We start from the raw sequence: 22609 nt of genomic DNA, 5'->3' as shown, positions 1-22609 counted from the left end.
GTGACAGGGTGCTTTTGGCGGGACTTTGTGCCCATGACGCACTTGTCTTGGTGAGGACCACGGGGAAGCTGCTCAAAGCGTCGCATGCAAAACCATGATGTAAATGGAGAAAGCGAATGGAGTTGAGGTGATTCAAAGCGTCCTGGTACGAAGCGGTCTTTGGCGACAGGTACACGAGAAAGCATGAGACGGTCGAGGCTGGGGCGGGATGGGGCGTAAGGCTGAAGCAATGGCAGAAGTGAAGATACGTTTTCCACTGGGAACGAACGTTCCGAAAGGTACCAGGAGCGTAAGCGTGGGCTTGAATATCTTAGACATAATCGTGAAGCAAAGAGAGGGCTGATGAGGTAGCGAGGGCGTGGTCTGGATCTGGGGAGTGAGCAAAAGAGAATCGTAGTGTTAGACACGCGTGTCGAAATTGAAGAGGTCGGCAGCGCATGGTACGTATTGTTACGGTAACTGATTACCGGCAGAAAGATAATGACCTCGCTATTTCCACGAAACACAATTTATTCAACTGTAAACAACGGGAGATAACCTAACACGAGCTAGCGACTACTCTTGGAACAATCCAACTAAAATCAACTATGTATTTATCTACGCTTATCTGACCACAAGCAAAGTACTGTCCTTCTCTTTGGCGAAATCTCCTGAAGACTTCCTTCGACGTATCGCACTCTACGGTAAAATACTCTGGACTTGACAGCAGAATGTCAGTATCACATCCGAACGGGAAAATCCCTTCACTTGTCACTTGTCACACAATATCACTTGTATATCACAAACAGGGAACGAAGTCCCAAATCACAACAACAACCTGACTAGCGAGCTGCTTATATAAGCATCCGAAGAGAGTCTAGAAGTTTCCAAAAGTAACTATTTATAACCATTACAATAGTAACTATTTATAACTATTACAGTAAATTCTATTTTTAAACTGATGAGTCACAGTTCCAGAAAATCCTCGAAACAACACATTGCGTGACATTGACCTTGGCGAAGTTTCTAGACAATTCCGATTCTTGTAACAGCATACTGTGGGGATGTGGACTGTCAGAGCGTCAAAATGAGCCTTGTGACCTGGGGATAGATGACAACGACTGAGGTGGTCAGCCAGGGAGTTGGAGGTGCCTTGAATATGATGTGCGGCGAGCTCGAGGTCGAAGGCGTTGACAAAAACCAAATCTCGCGAAGACACAGCTGCATAGCACGGGTGCGAGAGCGGCCTGAGTTCAAAGAAAGGACACAGTTCTTGTTATCACAGCGAAGAATAAAGCGTTGACCGCGAAGAACAGGAGCCCACAGCTTTAACGCCACCATGACTGCCAACAGCTCGAGGATATTGATGTCGTGACGGTACTGCTCCATGATGTGCCCGGGAAAAGGAGTGTGAAAATACTGCCCCTGAAAATAGCCGCCTGCTCCCGATGCGCAAGCATCTGTGCACAGGATCGTAAGAAAAGAGTTGTTGCGCCAAGGAGTAGATTTAATGAAGGTGACGTCGTTGAATTGTGGGAGGAAATGACGCCACCAGCGCAAGTCCGATTTGTCGTCCAAAGATAAAGGACTGAAGCGTGCGGACAGGCTGGTGCGTAAGGTATTTAGTAGGCCAGACATGAAAATGCGTGCTGGGCGGACGCAGGCAGTAACGAAAGACATTACTCCAAGCAAGGACTGAAGATCGCGGCGTAGAAAAACGTCCTCGGTGAGCAATGAGCGAGAACGAGAGAAAAGTTCGAGCAAGCATTCTGGGGTCATGGACAAGGTCATAACAATGGTATTGAACTGGACTCCCAAAAAGGCCATGTAGGTGGAGGGGGCACAATCTTTTTCAGGTGAAGATTCTAAACCGAGAACAAAGAAAAGTTCTTCGAGGGTCTCGGAAGACTTAGTTGCCTTGCTCAGGGACTCGGCGCCCCCGAAATCATTGATGTAATTCATGCAGTTATAGCCAAGTTTGTGAAACATATGTGACGGACTGCCGATGTGGTCTGCTAACACATCATCGCGGTGGAACGCAGGCTAAAAGGAGGGGGGGAGCGACGTCGAAACACGTACAATCTTGGTGCTGTACGCCGAGGAGATGAAAGTCTCGGTGATCGATGTGCAGCTGACGGTAGGGGTGGCTAAGGTCTTTCTTAAAGAGAAGGCATCCGGGACCTTTTTGGAGGATGATCTCGACGAGGGTGTCAGTGCCGGGTAATCGGAGGGCGAGGGGTTAGTTAAGGTAAGAGTCTAGGAATGCCGTCGTTGACCGAGAAGCCGGAGGGGAAGCTGAGGTCGACGACCACGCGTGATTTTCGCGAACGACTTTGGGCGACTTGGAGATGGGGAAATTGTCAACTCTGTACAAAGAGGGTTGGCTGAGAAAGGACCGCAAGTAGCGCGGCCTAAACCACTCTTCTTGTCCAGGTAAGATTGATTGAGATCGGTTCTGCCAAAGCCGAGCCATGATCAAGAGGTTTGGAATCGTTTTTCAGCGGAAACTTTGTGAAAATCGTTTAGTTGTAGGGCATATAGCCAGAGGTTAATTTCAGTTGTATAATTTACTATAATTAAGCTTTTTCATTTTTCTTTTTTTTAGGACAATTGTATTGCAAATAGGTGTTTTACTTAAACATGTATAACAAAGGTGATATGCTGCAGGAAAATTTTTTGTCGTGTAATCAACTAAGTTGAGCTTTATGGAAAACAAAACAGACGAGTACATTCTTTTCGATTTTTGAAGATTTTTGACCATCTTACATTTTTCTTGACTGAAAGTTGGAAAGTGGTTTGATTATCTCACCCAAACTAATGCAAAATGGCACCTCAACTTAGAGTGAAAAGGGTCATTTTCGATAATTAACTGTAAGATAAGCTTAGCCAAAGATTTTTTAAATATCCTGGATAAATACGGGAAACTGGAAAAAGAAATTTATGTGATACAGGTGATTGCCTCCACCTATCATATGGTCCCCTACCTCAAAAACCGGGGAGGGGGAGTTGCAACCAGCAAAGAGATCTTAACCGGCACAGCGACTTTGCCTCACTCCTTTGCACGCTCGAATACTACATTCTTTTTACGCCTTGCTTTTTTTTATCTTTACTAAAGTCTATGGTAACCACCACACGGGACCTACTACTTTTCAGGGTTCCAGAAGGGAGGGGCCTCTTAAAGAGGAGGGGGAGGAGATACGGATTCTCCATGAGGTAAACTGTCTTTCTCAGTTTCAATTTGCCCACATACATGACAGAACGGAAAATGCGTGCACTGTTAGTACCTCTCGTTGACCCCTACAAAGTCTTACAAAACTTTTCTAAAGCTTTGTGTGGGACAGCGGGAGGTACTTATAGTGCACGTATTTCCGTCTTGTCATGGGAAAGGAAGAAAAAAATATAAATTTTAATTTAGCAGAGGTAAAACTCAGTGGTAAATCGCCTACATCTTACAGTTTGAAATCTTTGGTTAGAAAGGATTTAAAATATATCATATGACTTAATAATGGGACCCAGCCTGAGTCGTTCCAAATCAACAAATGAAGCTAAAAAAAATGTCCTATCTTGCTTCATGAAAGCCATATAATATAACGATAGCTACATTCGAACACTCAAATATCCAAATCGTGATTTTTGAAATAATCAAAAATTTCTGTTTGTAGGGCTTCAGTTGATCGATCCTTCTACTCACGTCAGATCTTTCAATGTAATTTTCTCGAACGAAAACTCGTTTAACAAAGAGAGAAATCGTACGTCGTTATAATAGAGATCATTATAAAGAAAAACACTTTGAACTTTTCCTTGCGGGTTGGTTCTAAGCGGATAATTTTTGACATAATTTGAGCAAACTGCCATAATTTCTGCCAAATAGCAATGCTAGCATAATTCGCATATTTTCATAATTATCGGATCATTTTGGATGCTACAATTTGATCAATTTGGACTTGCTAAACATTTGCCTAACGTCTACAAACTTTCAGTACAACGGTAAACACTAAAAACAGTTACACGGCACTGCCATGGGGTCTCCAGTTTCTGTTGTTATAGCAGAAATTGTGATGCAGAACATCGAGGAACGCGCCCTTTCGACTTGCCGACAAACGATACCGCTTTGGTTACGTTACGTTGACGACACATTCACCGCCGTTCGACACGACGCATTTGACGCATTCCACCACCACCTTAATGAACAAAACACTGACATACAGTTTACCAGAGAAGTCGAAGAAAATGGCAAACTTCCTTTTCTAGACTGCCTGGTAAGCCACAACAACAACTCATTACGGACGACAGTTTACAGGAAACCGACACACACCGAAAGATTACTAGACGAGTCATCCTACAACCCTACATCACACAAAGCCACAACTATCAGAACTCTAACACGACGCGCACAACTAGTATGCGACTCGACAGACAGCTTATCCGACGAGAACAAATACCTTCACCGTGTTTTTACGAAGAACAACTACAACAACGACTTCATCCGACGAAATACTCACCGACCCACTATCACTACCGAGACAAACTACACCGCAACCCCTACGACTACAGCAGCCATACCGTACATAAAAAGCATGTCTGAAAACATCTCGCGCATCTTACTGCCCTTCAATATCTGCGTAGCCCACAAACCCATCACCACACTACGTCAGTTACTAACCAACGTTAAAGACAAAGACGAACCGAGGAACAGACAGGGAACGATTTATAAGATCAATCGTTCCGACTGCCAAGCCTCCTACATCGGTGAGACTGGCAGAAACCTCACAACAAGACTGACTGAACACAGACGGGCGACGAGGAAAGGTGATGTCAGCAATCACATTGCTTAACACCATCGACTTACCAACCACAACATTGACTGGGACTCTGCGCAATGCCTAACCTAAAGCACTGAGTATTTTCAAAGACTGATTCTGGAAAGCTGGTTTACTAACTTAGAACAGACTCCCCTAAACAGATGTCACCAACTACCCGCTCCATACAAACGACTCATTCACGACATAAACATCATAAACGACCGAAAAAGAACGACCTAACTTTACCGGCAGATCGAAACAGACCAATCACGACCGACTTACGTCACTTGAGTCTTACAGCCAATAACATCACGGCAAAACCAATCGATCATTTCACACGAACTGGAATAAGAACATTCTACTGACAACAATCATTCACTTGACTCTGATGATGACTTCCGCACAGGTTGTCGAAACGTCAGTCACTACCACCGACAACAGTCCTTCTACACGCACCCGGACGATCAGACTACACCTTCACAATTTGATTATTGTTTATTTCTGCTCCCGAGCACTTGGTGACGTTATCCAATGTTTTAAGTTTTAGTCCAAGCTGTAGCATTTGTAGTTTACTGCGAATGAGAGCGGTGTCTGGAAAGGTTTGAGCCCGGGTCGGGGGTGCACCAGAAACGGAAGTCACATTGTGGGACATGTTGGCCTCAGTACCTCTAATCAGGCAAGGCTTAGTTCTTATTAACCCATCGGGAGGTCTGTATGGGAAAATGTTGACCGAGGTCGCCAGTACAGACCGAATGCAGTGAGGTCTGTACCAGCGACCGAGGTCAAGATTCTTCCATACAGACCGACCTAGCTCGGTTAATAAGATGTTTATTATATGGCTGTGTCTATATGCTAATTTTTCATATTCTTTGTACCTTTGTTTTTTCTTGATCGGTCTGGATGCCGGTCTAAATGGGAAAATCTTGACCGCTTTCAATATTGATTTCAGCCAATCAAATTCGTGAATTCGGTAGTTCCCAGTCCTTTTGAGACAGTCATATAATAATACAAGCATACAAAACGTCAAGTTCTAGATAAAATGCATTGGAATACAATGTTTATCACCACTGTTTGTCTTATTTTCGTAATCAAGCTACGATGGCCTAGCTAAGAACTGGAGTTCATATAATCGCAGATGAGCTACATGAGTGTAGTCTATTACTAGTGTGCATGTTAAAATGAACCCTGCATGTATATCTGAATTTCATTGTGGATTTGTGGCGTTTCTTTCTTGTAGACCAACGGCTTCTGATTAAAAATTTTATTTTTTGGACTTACTTGCAATTGTTTTTAAAAATGCATAATTTTTAAAAAATTGGCATAATTTGGAAAAAAGAGCATAATTTTAGCATCATTTCACCAAAAAGTGCAACGCTACTAGCATAATATGCTACTAAACCAGCATAAGGGACTGGTCATTATTTATTGGGAGGGGAAGGCTGGTGCAAATGGGGGGTGGCACCATTTTTATGCATGGCTTAAAGGGGGGCGGGCATTCAAAAATAGGCAAACGTTTTTCCAGGAAAAATGTTAAAAGCTGCATCTGGATGCCATCAACAAATACATCCTAATGAAATAGCTTTATGCATAACCACCATAACCTTGGAAGATATGGAACAAAGAAAGCAAAGCTGGAAGCAATTAAAGAAAGTATCATCCAAGAACTTGCTAAACGCATTGAGAGAGAGGAGGATGGAAATAGCGACAATCAGTCGTCTTCTGATTCACTCAGTAGTGAATCAGAAGACGACTCAGAGGAAGAAGACTGTGTTCTTGCAGAGATTGGTATTTCAAACTCTGAAGTGGAAGAGGAGTCGACCCAAGAATAAGAAATGATTGAGAGCACCGAGAACTTTAATGTCATTACGACAATTGTCTACACACGGTCTGGGCGAAGAGCAACTCAAATCTAAATTTAAGGTAGCTGTAAATAGAATGTCTATCAGTTGGACATGGGGACTTGATAAATAGATACTTTTTGTTTCATGCATGCCCGAGGACAAGGGGGGATGGGAGGGGGGGTCAGCAAAAATCTTGTTAAAGTAAAAGGGGGGTCAGCAAAAATCAAGCATTGCATATTTCACATTACACCAGCCCCTCCTCCCCCCTCCCGATAAATAATGACCAGTCCGTAATTAATTTATAAAGGCCTAGTTGTCTCCCTTACCCTCGACCAAGTGTGACAAGGACCCTGGGAACGAGAACCTCTAAAAGATGATGACATGCGCATTTAGTTGCTAACTGAGTGAGTGCAGCGCCGTTTGCGAGCCTTTCAGAAGTTGGCAGTCTATTTCTGCCTTAAAATTAGACAGTTGTGACACATACCACTTACTGATTTTTTCCAGCTGATGATAAATGGTCTAGGGATGGAAACGGGGAAATTGTTGGAGCGTGGTGACGAAGGAAATTGTGATGACGATCAGGGAACTCAAATTGAATGTGATGATCTCCGGGATCTCTTGGATAGGGAATTTTACAGATCGAGAGAGTTTTGGATGATGGTAACAGTTCAAGGAAGCCCTAGCCATTCCAAATTTTCTGTGACTCATTACGGATTAGCTCTGTTAGTGGAAAAAAAAGCTTGAATTTAATTATCTATAATTTTCATGCAGGTTCATGAAAAGCAGAGTAAAGGGTTGCCATGGAATAAAGCTATGGATGAAGTTCGAGTTGAAAGACTTATTCAGAACTACAAAGTTAATGGGGAACTGGACGGCGAAGACCCAGCACTTGTGATGTTAAAACATTGGCCAGCATCTAAACAGTACAAGGATAAACCTGACAAACTTCCAGGCCTTGAAAAGCTGGTATGTTGATTATATGAGAATGCAGAAAAGGAAATATGTTTATACACTAGTAAATGTGCTGAATGTGCTTTGCCGTTTTTCGATTTTGCTTCCTATTTTGATTAAAAGGCATACTAAAGAATTCTTGAAGGGCTGGGAATTAAGTGGACAGCATAATCCTGCATCACTCCATTAAACTATAATGCAAGTTTATGGAATTACATTACATTTCAAAATGCTTGTTGTTTGCAGGTGAATCAGTTTTTGGAGATTATGTTAGATAGTGAACTAAACCCAGGAAACAAATATGAGCTATTCAAAGATGAAAACGAAACAAAGAAGACTTTGCTGCACTATTCTGCTGAAGCTGGATTTTTACAAATCACCAAAACACTCTTAAAGAAATGTCCTGGTCTGCTGGAGGCAGCAACAGAACGTCAATTAATACCCAAGAAAAAAAGAGCCATGTTACCAGTTGAGTTGGCATTGAATGCAGAGAATGATGAAGTGGCAGCTTATTTGGTTAGAGCAATGCGGCATGAGAGGTATATTGTTGTGCACTGCTTGCCGGAAGGTGGATTTACTCTCTGGTTATGGTTCTTCTGTTATTCACCATACAGATTACACAAAGAAGATTAAGGCTCTATATAGAACTGAATGGTGACCATAATAACATTTCCTATTTTTACAATGAGCATATATATCCATAAATTTATCATTTCTTAAGTATTTTGTTTTCCCTTTTTCTTTTAGACATTTCATCTTTTACTCATAGTTCCATGAACCCAAATGTTCTATTTCCCACCATTTGATAATGACTCTGTCATATTCAAATTTCTCTGTGCATATAGTGTTACAAGGCTATTTTCTTGGAGACCAGAAGACATATCAAATCCACAGCCATCTCTCTTCAGTTTTCAGGCCATCATTGAGAATCCCAAAATGAAGGTGAGACTTATTAAGACCACATGATCAATACTCCTGCAAAACAGTTCTGGCAATATCAATATACAGCTAAGCGCCGATCAAATTTGTAATGTACAGCTTACATAATCTACCAGCTTCCCATCCAAGGGGATTATATAACCATTCTCTTTCTTTGATTTTTATGGAAAAGTTATGATAATTATAGAAAAGTTTATGATTTTTTTGGAAAAGTTGAGTTAAAAATTAAAGTAATTGATGTTGAATTATGTTGTTAAACTCAGAAAGTTTGAACACTAAATAAATCAATACCACAAACATGACCTAATTAACGCTTTATATCTGTAGTAAGGTATGTTTTCTGTTTTAAAAATATTGATTGATGTTGTCAACCTTGAATTCATCTATTATGCCCACTAATTGCTCTGATAATATTTTCAGAACTCAGTTTTCAGAGAAAGACATGCAACTGTAAGAAAGATGTTACAACTAATGGCCCCTCTGAGTAGATTGCAAAGTGTGGTTCTAGAAAATATCCATAACCCCCCCTGCAGGAGACTTTTTGATTGCACCCCCCACCCCCCAGGATTTTCCGTTCCAGGCGGTCTCTGATGAACCCCTCCACCATGAATTTCCAGAATTTTAATTGGAGACTTCTTACCATCCTTGGAAATTCAAAGTGGTTTTTGTACCTATAAAAAGAGAAAGTGAATACTGAGTTAGGTATGGTAAAAGTTAATTACAACACTGAAAACATTAAGGTTAACTTTAATGAAATATAATGCTTTGTTAAGCTTATACTTTTAGCTTCTTTGCCATCAGTTTGGCAAATCATATCTATGTTGTTTTATGTCAGATAAGTCTTAAGCTTAAACATCTGGGTTGCAAAATTTAAACTGATTTAAAATGTCGACTGTTACACATACGTTTTCGTGCTAACTCTGATGAGAATGTTTCACTTGCTTAAACAGCTTTGTAAATGATAGTAACTAAAACAGAAACTTACGGTTCCTTTGTCTACACATTTTGTCACTTTCCTCAGGTTGATTCCTATTTAAAGACCAAAAACTGCACACACATGTTAACTAGGTTTTGTGAACATCGCCACGATTTACTACAGTAGCTAGGTAGGTGGGCCTTCTGAAGGTCAAGCTAGAAATGGGAATGGCCATGTAGAGACGGGCATTTCAATTGTTTTGACTCCATTCCTAGCTTTGGGAGGTTGTAGCACTAGCTAACTCAAAGAAAAACAGAAACATTAAAGCTTATAATGTTGACTTTATCTCAGTGGCCAAGAGTACTGACTTATGTTTCAAAACAATGTACGTGAGTATGTTTTTGCACTTCAGATCGATCGTATATTGCTTGAAATGTTTTGTACATGGTTACTCTTGTCCCAGAGGTTCTCTTCTCTTAAAAAAAATAGGATAAATCTCTTCTCTCTAAAAAAATCGGCGCCAAGCACCGACAATGAGCTGCGAAGCAGTGAACAGTGTTCGCTTCTTTGCAGCTCGTTGTCGATTTTTTCTGAGAGATAAGATGTATCCTACTTTTTTCAAGGGGAAGAGAACCTCTGGAACCAGGGTAGTATGTGGTTCGTTACCCTTTGGAAAAGTAGTATCCTACGAAACCCCCCTACCCCTTGGAAATTACTGCCCTTGAACCCTGGCCCCCTCCCCCTGAGAATTTCCAATGATCTTCTGTGGGGGGGGTATGGATATTTTTTGGAACTGCACAATGTACAGTGAAATTTCTATAAAATACACATGTATTCCTTTAGTTTAGTGACATAGGAGAAGATATTTTTTTCAATATCTTGTGGTAAATGACTTATGTCAACAGAAAACAGTCGTGGCTGTATTAGACCAGATGGTGAACCCTCACTGGCCTTACCTTCCAAAACGCAAGGACACTTATGTCTCCCAAGAAGAAAAGAAGGGAATAGAAGGAGTCTGGAAGACAATCCCGGAAGATCCATTGAATTATTATTTTCATTATGCTATCTTGGATGGTGATGGGGGTGGTAGACCACCAAAAGTTACGTTATCAGAAGGACACACAGTGTCAGATAACAAATGTTTCAACCAGAGAGATAAGTCATGCTTAAACATGATTGCCAAGAGTAACAATAAGGTAATCTTGATTTTAACCCATTAATGGCCGCAGCTTTTGTGGAAAACTCTGTTTTGAAGCTAGTCGAGCAGATTTCGGGTCACTGTTGTGATTTTAAAAGCTCAAACTTACCCAAAACCCCTTGACAGCTCGTACACTCGATGGCCTTTCGATCCAAATGCAAAATGGAAGCCTGAAAATCTTGGGCACGCGCAGAAAGCAAAATTTCGAGATAGTTTTTGGGTTGAAAAGTAATGCCCCACTTACGACTTTTACTTTTCTCTCTTTCTCCTGCCCTTTTTTACCCCTCTCCTTGCCTGAAGTTTCTCCTCACTTGCTGGAAATTTAACTTAGGCTTGATTTTGGTGTAGAGGTTTTTCAGAAACTACTCAATATTTTCAAACCACATGCTCAGAAAGGTAGGTGGGTAATGGAACAAGATTTTCATCCAGATTTTTAGGTCAAAGTTACATGGTTTTTTGGCTATTTCTCCAATCTCCTTCACTCAATTGCGCTCATTCTGGTATCGTTTGTAAGATATTTTCAACCTGTTTGAGTACGTGCTCAAATTCGTGCTCCAGGGTTAAAAGTGGTGACATTACAAGGTGGGGAAAGGGTGTGGGTCCCCATGGGCACATACGGGCACACTGGACATCAATAGGTTAATTAATGTATATGAAGTATGTTGTTTGCCTTTGGACAAAAAAATTGGAGAGACTGACACCGCGGAAATATGTTTTTATGGCACAATACAGTATTTTATTGGTCAGTGGACACCTTAACAAAACCATAAAATGCCGATACCTTTTACAATGTTTTTGCTGAGTCTAGTCAACAGCGTAAAAAGGCAAAACTTAGAAAGAATACTATAAACTTAGCTTTGAAACTCGGCTCATGTTTTGCGTTTTGGATGGTTCTTATGCTCAATCTTATATTTTGCCAAAGCTGAACTGAAGGTGCACACAATATGAAATTGTTGTCTTTGGCTGGTGGTTCTGAGGCAACTAAGTGTTGTTTATACAAGAACTTCTACACTAGGGCTAAAAAATGAGACAGTTTTTGAATGGCTGAGGCAGTGATCTGAGGATGTTACATTACCAAGTTTGTAAAGCAGTGGGTTGATCGAACCATATGAATCGGCATTTTGGTCAGATCTGTGGAGAAGACAAAACATGGGTACTCATGCAAGAACCACGGCCATCCTATCCCCATTCGTAGTTACCGAATGTTATATCAAGTTGGCCAAAACAGTTCTACATATAAACCTGGGACACACTGCTGTAATGTGTGTAGGATTGAAGCCCCCAAAGTACAAGAACTGGCCTCAAAAAGAGGAAGAATAAACTGAGGTATGTTTTGAGTACAAAATAAATAAAGTTTTCACTTTCCACCTTTGTTGTTGTTTTTCTGAGCAGTAATTCTTTTTACTCTCCCAACAAGCATTTGTTTCCCAGCACAATTATGGATAGTTTGTAGGATGTCTTTTCTTTTGTGGTACTTTTCCCTCTAATTATTTCATTTTATTTCTTTATTTTTGCTTTTTCTTTCCTTTCTTTACTAACCTTAGCTGTCACCTGTGACATAAAATGTACTGAGCTAATATAGTACCTCTGGTTTATTTACTTCCCTGATTCGCAAAATAACATTACCAACTTGGTACTAGTGGAAAACAAATTTTTAATAAACAAAAGTACTGTAAAGTAAAATAATTATTACAATTTAATTTAATTGGTTTATATGAATGAGGAATTGTATTGTCTTTTTTTGTATGGCAACAGCCTTGAATGAATTAACTGCCTTCTTAACCTGATTTCTTATACCTAGAGGCTATTTAAGTTATCAAACGAAAAAAGCTCTTGTTGGGTGTTCATGGAGGTGATGATGGTGGTGGCAAAGAACATGATGATTAATAATGGTAATTAAACTGAGTGGAGTGCAATTTGGGCTGAAATCATATGCATGATTTCAAAATCAAAGGAGTGCCCTGCGTGAGTTCGATTTGAAATCACAAGTATGATTTCAGACCAAAATTGCACGACTCAAGGTTCAATTACCACTTTATTACATCCATTTTGAAATTGCCCAAATGCAGGACTTGGTCGATTCAAATATTTTACAGATGCAGTACTGAGTCGGTTTTTTAAGAAAAAGTGGAACCGGAAACGCTTTAATTACATCTTATTTTGTATGCAAAACGGAAAGACTTTGATGTCATGTGTCATAAACTCAGTCAAGCATAAAATGATGTGATTTAATAGAGCAAAAAATGGTGCGATTTGTGAATAAATCGCACCTGCAATTAGAGCCAATCAGATTACAGGACCACCAGTGATTTCAAAATGGATGTAATGATGATGATTAATCTCCCAAATTAGAAATGTCAGGGGAAAATTATCCAAAGTATCTCATGTCAAACCTGTTTGTTAAAAATGTTTAGGAGAAAATTGATTAGATTAAGGCAACTGTTTGATGAGATACATCACTACATTTGGGTGATGTCACAGTGGTTAGTGGTCGTCAACTTTAGGTGGCCAAGTGCTTCAATGTGTTGAGTAAGTTCATGAAATTATTGGTTGTTTGCTTGGTTTTAAGTTGGAAAATATCCTTAATACTTCTCATTATTTGTTAGATTTGATTCTTTGAAAGGATTTTTAATATATGCTTGATATTGCTGAAACTAGCTGAGAATTACTTATTCAGACTACAACTAGCCTGCATACAACTGCTCCCTTCCTCTGTAATAGATTGGGAAAAAGACATCTGTGTGGTGCTGTTGTTGTTCAAGTTTGGGAATGTCCCTTCCAGGATTTTTGTTTGCCTGGATGGGCACAGCTGTACACAGGCTAATTACAAGCTTTTGGTTACTTCTCACAACTTTGATCATTTTCCCCTGACATTTCTAATTTGGGAGATTAATCATCATACTAATTATTGTGTTCTTTGCTACCATCATCATCACCTCCATAAACAACCTGCAAAAGTTCTTTGTTCCATAGGTCAGACAGTTTCTGGATATAAGAAATCAAGTGTAGAAGACGGTTGATTCATTCAAGGCTGTTGCAATACAAGAAAAGACAATACAGTGCTTTATTCACATAAATCAATTAATTTAAAATTATAATAATTATTTTACTTTACGGTACTTTTGTTTATTAAAAATTTGTTTTCTACTAGTACCAAGATGGTATTTGTTATTTTGTGAATCAGGGAACTAAATAAACCAGAGGTATTCCGTTAGCTCGGTATATTTTATGTTGCAGGTGGCAGTATTAGTAAAGAAAGAAAAGAAAAAGCGAAACGAAGGAAATAAAATGAAATAATTAGAGAGGGAAAAGTAGCATGCTACAAATAATCCACAACTGTCATAGGAAACAAATGCTTGTTGGAAAAGTAAAATAACTGTTGCTCAGATAAACAATAACAAAGGTGTATTTAGTGAAAACTTAATTTCTTATCATTAAAATGGACATTTTGTACTTAAAACGTACCTCGGTTTATTCTTTCTCTTGTTGAAGCCAGTTTTCGTATTTTGGGGGGCATCAATCTTACACACGTTACAGCAGTGTGTCCCAGGTTTATATGTAGAACTGTCTTGGTCAACTTGATACAACATTCAGTAATAACAAGTGGGGATAGGATGGCTGTGCTACTTACACGAGTACCCATGTTTTGTCTTCTTCTCGACGCATCTGACCGAGATGCCGTTGACATGCTGATTTATATGGTTCAAGTTACTGCTTTACAGACCTGGTAATGCAATGTTTTTGGATCACCACCACTGCCATTCAACAGTCGTCTCATTTTTTTACCCCTAGTGCATAAGCTCTTTTATAAACAGAGCTTAGTTCCACGGAGCCGCCAGCGAAAAAAACAACAATTTCATATCGTGAGCAACTTCAGTTCGGCTTTGGCAAAATATATGACTGAATATAAGAACTATCCTATCCAAAAGGTGAGCTAAGTTTCCAAGCCCAGTTTACAGTATTCTTTCTAAGTTTTGCCTTTTTACCCTGTCGACAATACTCACGGCGAGAACACATTGTTAAAGTTATCGGCATTTTACAGTTTTGTTAAGGTGTCCACTGACCAGTAAAATACTGTATCGTGCCCATAAAAACGTATTTCCGCGGTGTCGGAGAGACTGTTCTCAAGGGTGAAAAATTGTTTACTGGGTAAAGCCAAGCTGGTATGATAGATTTGTAGTTGCCCCTAAGATTCTGTCTGACTTTAAATTGCAGGAGGCTTTGCAACATCCAGTGGTTAGAATGTTGGTTAAGACAAAATGGAAACGTTATGGACATTTCTTCCTCAGGTAAATAGGTTTTACCTTCCTTATAATGTTTGTAAGGTTAGATCACATATCCAGCCCACAGGTGTAGTGCAGGGAAACTAAGACATAATCCTCCACCTACTTGGAAAAACACTTTTATTTGTAATCTAAGTAACCTTAAATAACTTTAAATTGGTTCACCAGGTTTGCATGATTTTTTAAACTTGATTTGTATCTTATTCCTTGTAGAGTTTAATTAGGCCGCTGATATGTTAATGTTCTTTTTATTTTATACTCAGCCTTCAGACAGCATTGTATGCCATCTTCTTGCTGTTCTTGTCATTTTCTCTGCTATATGGGTCAACCAAACCAGACCCCACCCAGTACAGGGGTGCAGCAGATTTATGGTGTGGATTCTGTGAGATTGTCACTCTTCTCATGGCTGTCTTTTACATGTGTGAAGAACTGAATCAATTGAGAATGTAGGTGATATATAATGCTGATAACACAGGTAATTACACTGAGACTAATGTACATAACATCATTGAAGATACATTTGTTGGTTTAATCATCCAAGATTAGTTTCCCCCATGAGAAAAACCCTTTTTGTTAAGCAAATGTGCTACATATACTGAGTGTTTTTACAACAAAAATCAAAATTTGTGTTCATGAATAAGCTCTCCCAAAGGGAAAGATCCAATGGAGGGATTAATATTTTTCGTGTCATTTTTGTAGAGAAAGATATTCCTACTTCTCAGAGTGGATGACCCTGTTTGACTGGTTAGGCCTGTTATTGGTCCTGTGTGTCATTCCCTTACGGTTCACTGGTAACAAAGCTCAGTGGACAGTTGCATCTTTGGCAGTCTTGTTTAATTTCATGAGGATTTTTAAGTTCTCATGTGTAACAAGGTAGGTCACATTAAAAAAATCTTCAATTTTAAAGTTTTGAAACATGCTTCATTTCAGTTAGAGATTAACGTTCAGACATGGTTTGATGCTACTCTGGTTTGAAGATTGAATGTAACCTAGATATTACAATTTATAGACCAAATGTTCCGAAACTCCTGTCTAGTGCCTCCTGTCTAGTGTCTAAATATATCTTAACCCATTAATAGCCGCAGCTTTTGAGAAAAACTGTGTTTTGAAGCTAGTCGAGCAGATTTTAGGTCACTGTTGTGGTTTTAAAAGCTCAAACTTACCACAAACCCATTGGCAGCTTGTACACTTGACGGCCCTTCGATCCAAATGCAAAATGGCGGCCTGAAAATCTCGCGCACGCGCAGAAAGCAAAACTTCAAAATTCTCTTTCTTCTGCCCTTTTTTTCCCCTTTCCCTGCCTGAAGTTTCTCCTCACTTGCTGGAAATTTAGTAGGCTTGATTTTGGTGTAGAGATTTTTTAGGAAACTACCCATTATTTTCAAACCACATGCTCAGAAAGGTAGGTGGGTAATGGAACAAGATTTTCGTGCAGATTTTCAGGTCAAAGTTACATGGTTTTTTGGCTATTTCTCCAATCTCCTTCACTCAATTGCGCTCATTCTGGTATCGTTTATAAGATATTTTCAACCTGTTTAAGTACGTGCTCAAAGTCGTGCTCCAGAGTTAAAAGTGATGACGTCACAAGGCGTAGAAAGGGTGTGGGTCCGCATGGGCGCTTAAGGGCGCACTGGACGTCAATAGGTTAAGATTAATGTTCCCGCTCGCCAATTTCATTTGGCAACGATTAACATTAACCAATCAAAGTGGTTGTGAGCTACTGATGTCGCATGTTCTTGTTAAGATGCTTTTATTGAATCATATATATGTTTTGTTTTTAGGTTTATGGGATTGGGTAAGGTGTTTGAACCTTGTAGGGTATGCTATATCCTTTTGTTCTAACACCTGTATATATTCGATATGTACAAATCTTGAAATAAACAAATAAAGAAATAAATAAGGATCAGTGTCAAAGCAGTCATTTATCGATCGCGAAGCGCAGTATCTGCCGTTCTTTTTCCTGTTGTTTTGCGTTTTTTTTTTTAAGGGAGGTTTTATATTAACCATTCCAGAGTTGAGTTTATCTTCAGTTCTCAAACAGTTTACTCATACGAACAGTTCTGATTTAAATTAAGCCCAGTTCGTTACTCTTACTCAGACTTTCATCTTTTCCAGGACTACAGGACTATACACAAAAACTCTTGCAAAGATCATTCAGCAAGACTTGACAAGATTCATGGCAGTTTTTGTTGCCATTTTCCTTCCATTCAGTGGAGCCTTGTTTTTATCTCTCCGCTCATCCAATCAAAACCAAGAATTAAGGTGCATCGAATAATTTTATTTACTTCTCATTTCTTCTTGTCTGAACTTAATTTTAGTTATTTTGCGGACAAAATGTATAATGCTTTTAGCTTGGCAATTTTGAAACCATTCGTTCAGCTTTGGAGAAATACAGTGCAATTTCCAGGAAGACTAATTTAGTCTACTCGACAGGGAAATGTCCTGAAATGTTGTTCACGTTATTTTAAATCTATTCTTTGCATTTAGTGGCTTTGGAGATGTATTATTAAGCGGTGTTCGTGCCCTGTCCGAGCAACGACCCTTTGTAGCAGATTTTTCAAGCTTCAAGTGAGTGACTCCGACTTAAGTAATAAGTAATAACTGAAAACCTGTACTCCTAATGGTATTATATGCAGTAATAAGTTACCCGGTCCACGCTATACAATATTAATCCCTCTGATCTTGCCTTTTATCCGGTGGAAGGTGCGAACTTACAGTAGGGCAAAGCCCTCAGTTACCGCAGTATGCTTATACCTCATAGAGCGTTGGGAATGTGGTTTCTTGCAGTTGGCTCTCCATGCTGTTGATGCTAATGTACATGGGAACTGTACTTGTGATTCTGCTCAACATACTCATAGCACAGATGAGCACGACCTACATACAGGCCAAGAAAGTCGCCCGTCTGGAGTATGATGTGGATCGTATTTTACAGCTCACTCGCATGGAGAGATTTCCTTTTTTGGTACGTAGACGGAAGGCACGGAGATCATGTTTTTAAGAACGGAGCAAACTGTAGGTGTGAATGTCATGCACCACGTCCGAATACTAAAAGAATACAAAAGGGGGAGAAGGAGAAAAAATTGTTCTTTAAATTCAAAAACGAAAGATATTTTCTACAGTAGGATTCAAATTATTTAAAATTTGCTAAAGAAAACTATCAGCTTAAGAAACAAAACGGAGTGCATGGCTTGGGTAACACGACTTGTTTTTCTCAGTATTCTTTAAACCTTGATTTTAATTTAAACAGAACAGCTTTACTAGTCCGTGAAGTTACCGGAACCTTCGAGAAAAGGCCCCAGGAGCATAGTGTGTGTGACAAGATACCTACGCTTGAGACAGTTAAACTCAGCAAAAATAGTTTGTCACAAGCGAAATTTTTACTGAATTTTTACTGCTCAATTATAGTGCTGAATCGAATGGCCAATTTTGCTTCTATTATTTTAATCAGCTCATAACGTTCAATGTCTGTTCAGATTATTTATTAATTAAGAATCTTAATTTCTACTGAGTTCCTTTTTGCGGATACTCACTTATCTTATTATCTTCTGTGCAGAATTTGCGCGTGAAGTATTACAAAGAGGGAGAGTGGATCAGTGAAAAGAAACTTGCGGAAGGTTTGTAGTCATTTAAATCCGCTTAAATTTCACAATGAGATGGATTGAAAGGCTGGAACAAAGGCTGTGGATGAGCATTTTGTCCGAGAGTTTGTTGGATTGATATCTAACATGGAAATCGTTTAACGTATTATCCTCAGGTATTAAATTCGATGTCAGAAATTCGACCCGAAAGCTCTTGTAAAATGCTTATTTACACGATAAGTCCCAAACGAAATTATGCATGTCCTTGTTCATATTCTAAGTAGAAAACAGATGAGGACTGGTAGAGCTGGTCGTGTGACCACTGAAAGTTATTATACTCTCTTTCAATCTAATGGTTTACTTACGCTGTAAAAAAAAAAAACTGAATCATTTACAGAGCTTCTTGAGTTCAGTGAAGATCGCAATCCTTGGGAATCAGTGGAAGAAAAGCTTAACGCGATTAGGTAAGGATGATTCTCGCATTGAAAGTAGTCCTGCCTGTTCAGAACTAATTATCTTTGCACCTAACCCCAATTCAGGCTGCCCTACCTCCCAGACGCATGTCTCAATAACTTACTTCGTTTCGACTCTTAATCCCAGGGATATGATGCGAAAGATGGTCAAACAGATGAGGCAAGAGAGAGGATGAACACGTGTTAGACACGTCCGTGGGAATGCATGAGGCCTTGAACAACTCGAGCTGCAGAAAATCTACAAAGCATCACTTAACAGAGTAATTTTTCTTTAAACTCTTTAAATTTGAAAACAAATAAATACAGCAAAAACAAAAAGAGAGCCCCAAATTATTTTCTAAGCATGCCTGTCTTCATGAAATTAAAACTAAGGGAAAGATTGAACGGCGCGTAGCGAGGGCCTGAACACTCGAAAAATGAATTTTTAAGTGCAACGCTGTATTTGCTTTGTAAATAACTCGTTAAGTAAAGGTTACCTACAAGATAGAACAGTTTGGTCAAATTTCGAGCAATGAAAACAGTGAAATCATTTTGGCAAACTTCGTGTCAGGCAACTATGATTGTAGATGGGTTTATGACCCTTGGTGTTAAATCTGTTCGTTTAAATTTTGTTGGTGTGGTGATTTACCGTTGGAAGCCAACCATCTATTCAGCCACTCTTGGCATTTTACTTTCACATCTACAGCTTCCCTCGATTGCGACCATTCAAGCAAAGCTTGTGCGGTCAAACTCCACGTAGAAACTGCAGATCCAAAGTATGGGGAATTTTTGTCGTCGGACAATTTTACTCCATCTTCAGAAGCTCGAAAATCAGCAGGACAGCTGACATTTTGTCTGTTTAAATCCATCCTATCGAAATCTGAGAAATGCACACGACAATTTCTGCAGGTACAAACAGCTTTTCTCGTGTCTACAACACATTCATTGTGAATTCGCCGTTCTGTGAAAGGAAACGGAGGTTCCGTCGAGTTTCGTTTTCCTAAAAGCCGGCGTCGTGTTTTCATAACAGCTAACGAAGTGTCTGACTGTTTAGGGGCGTCACCCTCATTGTACGAATTTCTTTTGGTCTTCAATTACAACTTCTCTTAGTTTCACACAGTGTTCGTTTGTCTGTCAAGGTTGCTAATGATGAGTAGATTGGCTTAATTAAATTAAAACAGGACATTTGACTCATTCATATCGCTGAGTGAGGAACTTGTACGATACTTTTTCAAATCGTCGGTTTGAGACTGGGAGAAACTAGCAAAGTGGACAATAGATCTATGGGACCACAGGTCACGTCGTTTCGTGGGGGTAGTTACCATGCAACGGCATCCTTTTTTTTTCCCAAACAAACGGGGAACATTCCAGAGAAAGTTTATGAATGATTTAATCTTGGTCTTTACAAACTCTTTCTCTTTGTCTTTTCCATCGCGCAAGCGAAGGGCCACTTTCTTTTGGTCGGTATGATGAAACCTCAGTCAAAGTCTCGTACAAGAGTTGCCTTTACAACTGAACATCCCGGATAAAACAAGTGGGGTTTAAAGATAAATTCAGTGGCAAAAGAACGATGCTAGTCATCTAGCAAGAGGTTATTTAGCCCTTGTGTCTAGTCATCTTGGCCAAACAAACTTGGACAACCAAAAAAAAATTTAAATGTAAGAATCGTGTAACCTCCAGCTTCCCACTTACATCAACTGTTAACGGCTGTTTGTTCAAAATGTTACTCCGTAGAATTTCGCTCTTCTGCGGGAAAAAGCGCGAAATTAGGAGCAGGTAAGAAGGCCAAGTGAGACTCGTTAGTAACTAAACACAACTCGCTTCGTCTAACCATAGCGGTAACAATATCTCTCTTTTTAGTGGAGAAATGTGCCCCATTAATCATACAGTTTTAATCCCCGCCATTTAAAACTAGATATCAAAGTCAAGCGCCTGCTGCGTTTTGAGATTACAAAGAAATCCAGTCACTGGTCAAAAATTGTCTTCAAATGTTCTTCACTTTCGACAATCCAGTAATGCAATGATCTTCACAAGGGAGAAAAGAATTCTGATGAAATTAAAGCTTACCTGCGTGCTCTATTTGACGTTTATCTGTGGGTCAAATGAATTTCCTTCCAGTTTGTGTTGTTGTAGCAGAAATTGTGATGCAGAACTCGAGGATTGTGCCCTTTCGACTTTCCACTTATACCTTAATTGACGAACAAAACTCTGACATACGGTTTACTAGACATCACCAGAAATTGGGGACATTTTGAGCCCGTTACGAAATGTCAGCGGTATATCGTAGTACAGACAATTCAATATGGCGGCGGTAGAAGTGAAGTGAACACTTAACTTTCTACGTATGATGTACGATCCTTCGCAGTAGATAGCGCTATTTATGCAATAGCGAAAATCAGACCTGAAAAAAAATCAGGCCTGTACGGGATTCGAACCACTGACCTCTGCGATACTAGTGCAGCGCTCTACCAATTGAGCTAACAAGCCAACTGGGAGCAGGCCGTTAAGTTGATTCGTAATAAACCCGTGATGATAAATCAGATACAATGGATATATGAAGTTCATATATTTTGAACTGCGGTATAAGATACGTATGATGTACGATCCTTCGCTGTAGATAGCGATTTTTTCGTAAAACCCCGCCAGAGAAAGGCCTGGTACCTTACTATCCCAGATAGCCAAAGGAGACGTCAAAACAAGGAAAATGGCAGCCAAATTGTGCAGTTACAGAGACTGGTATGATTCGTGTTCTTCCTTCCTAAAATTGGGTTATATAAAAATGGTGTATTGGGCTGTTGAGCTCTTTGAAAATATGAAGAGTCTCCCGGCGGAGCAACTTCAGAATAGCCGTCCGCCTCATTTACATGTGTCGGGAGGCTTTGACGAACGAGGCATAACACAATGGACGTTATTCTTATTTAATGGAATAGAATAGGTTTTTATTGAAAAACAGTACATAGCAGCCAAGGGCTGAATTGCGTACCGTTGAAAAGTAAATGATAAAATTACTAAATATATATTTATGCTATATAATAAAGTACTATTAAGTTCGAAAAGCCACCTTCAAGATCTAAAATAATGACATGTAAATGAGTGGCCGGGTATTCTGAAGTTTAGCCCTCCCGGCGCAAGGAAAATGTGTGGGCCAACATATTCGATCGTTAACGAGCGATTTATTTGAGCAAACCTCTGCAGAATGCATATCGAACTACGCAGTTGAGAATCTTCACTAGGTTGTTCCCACGAGAAAAGAATTGTAACACCTAGTCGAAGCAGATTTTAACAGTTTGTATGGGAAAATGGAGTCAAAATTATGAGTTTACTCGTATACCTTGGGAAAAGGTAGGCTTGAATTGAGTATTTCTTTTACATAGCGATGAACGCTTTAACCGATGCAGGCTGCATTTCCAACTACGCAACGAAAGAATATCCCATTCTTAGACAGCTATTTTGAAAAACAATCTTTTCCCATACATTTTCTTATACTGTTTCGGCGCCACTTTGCTTGTAACACGAGAACCGCCTCCCCCCCATTGTCCCAAATTTCTGGCATTGAAATGGTTAAAAACCTGATACGGTGTATAGAAATCACTTGCACGAATGTGACATATTCTAAAACACCTAAATAAGACTGTTGGTCTTGTAGGCGCACGATTGGTTCAACTGCCAT

General features: G+C 39.7%; 2 protein-coding genes across 2 annotated transcripts; one reads left to right on the top strand and one right to left on the bottom strand.

The window, feature by feature from the left end:
* Nucleotides 1-1053: 1053 nt before the first annotated feature.
* On the bottom strand, nucleotides 1054-1941 carry LOC148720449 (uncharacterized). Its single transcript, XM_088737627.1, has one exon. It carries the CDS (start codon nucleotides 1939-1941, stop codon nucleotides 1054-1056), a length of 888 nt encoding a protein of 295 aa, XP_088593753.1.
* Nucleotides 1942-7041: 5100 nt separating this feature from the next.
* Nucleotides 7042-20092, top strand: LOC111337831 (uncharacterized). Its single transcript, XM_022944202.2, has 14 exons — nucleotides 7042-7282; nucleotides 7394-7588; nucleotides 7820-8112; nucleotides 8419-8515; nucleotides 10334-10624; nucleotides 14842-14915; nucleotides 15173-15355; nucleotides 15609-15782; nucleotides 17025-17171; nucleotides 17397-17477; nucleotides 17697-17871; nucleotides 18463-18523; nucleotides 18885-18951; nucleotides 19088-20092. Exons 1-14 carry the CDS (start codon nucleotides 7130-7132, stop codon nucleotides 19134-19136), a joined length of 2040 nt encoding a protein of 679 aa, XP_022799937.2. The 5' UTR covers nucleotides 7042-7129; the 3' UTR covers nucleotides 19137-20092.
* Nucleotides 20093-22609: the final 2517 nt, after the last annotated feature.

The sequence above is a fragment of the Stylophora pistillata genome, chromosome 11 (genome assembly GCF_964205215.1).
Source record: "Stylophora pistillata chromosome 11, jaStyPist1.2, whole genome shotgun sequence".
NCBI classification, from domain to species: domain Eukaryota; kingdom Metazoa; phylum Cnidaria; class Anthozoa; order Scleractinia; family Pocilloporidae; genus Stylophora; species Stylophora pistillata.
Note: the sequence above shows the minus strand (reverse complement) of the source record. Positions and strands in the feature narration are given on the sequence as shown.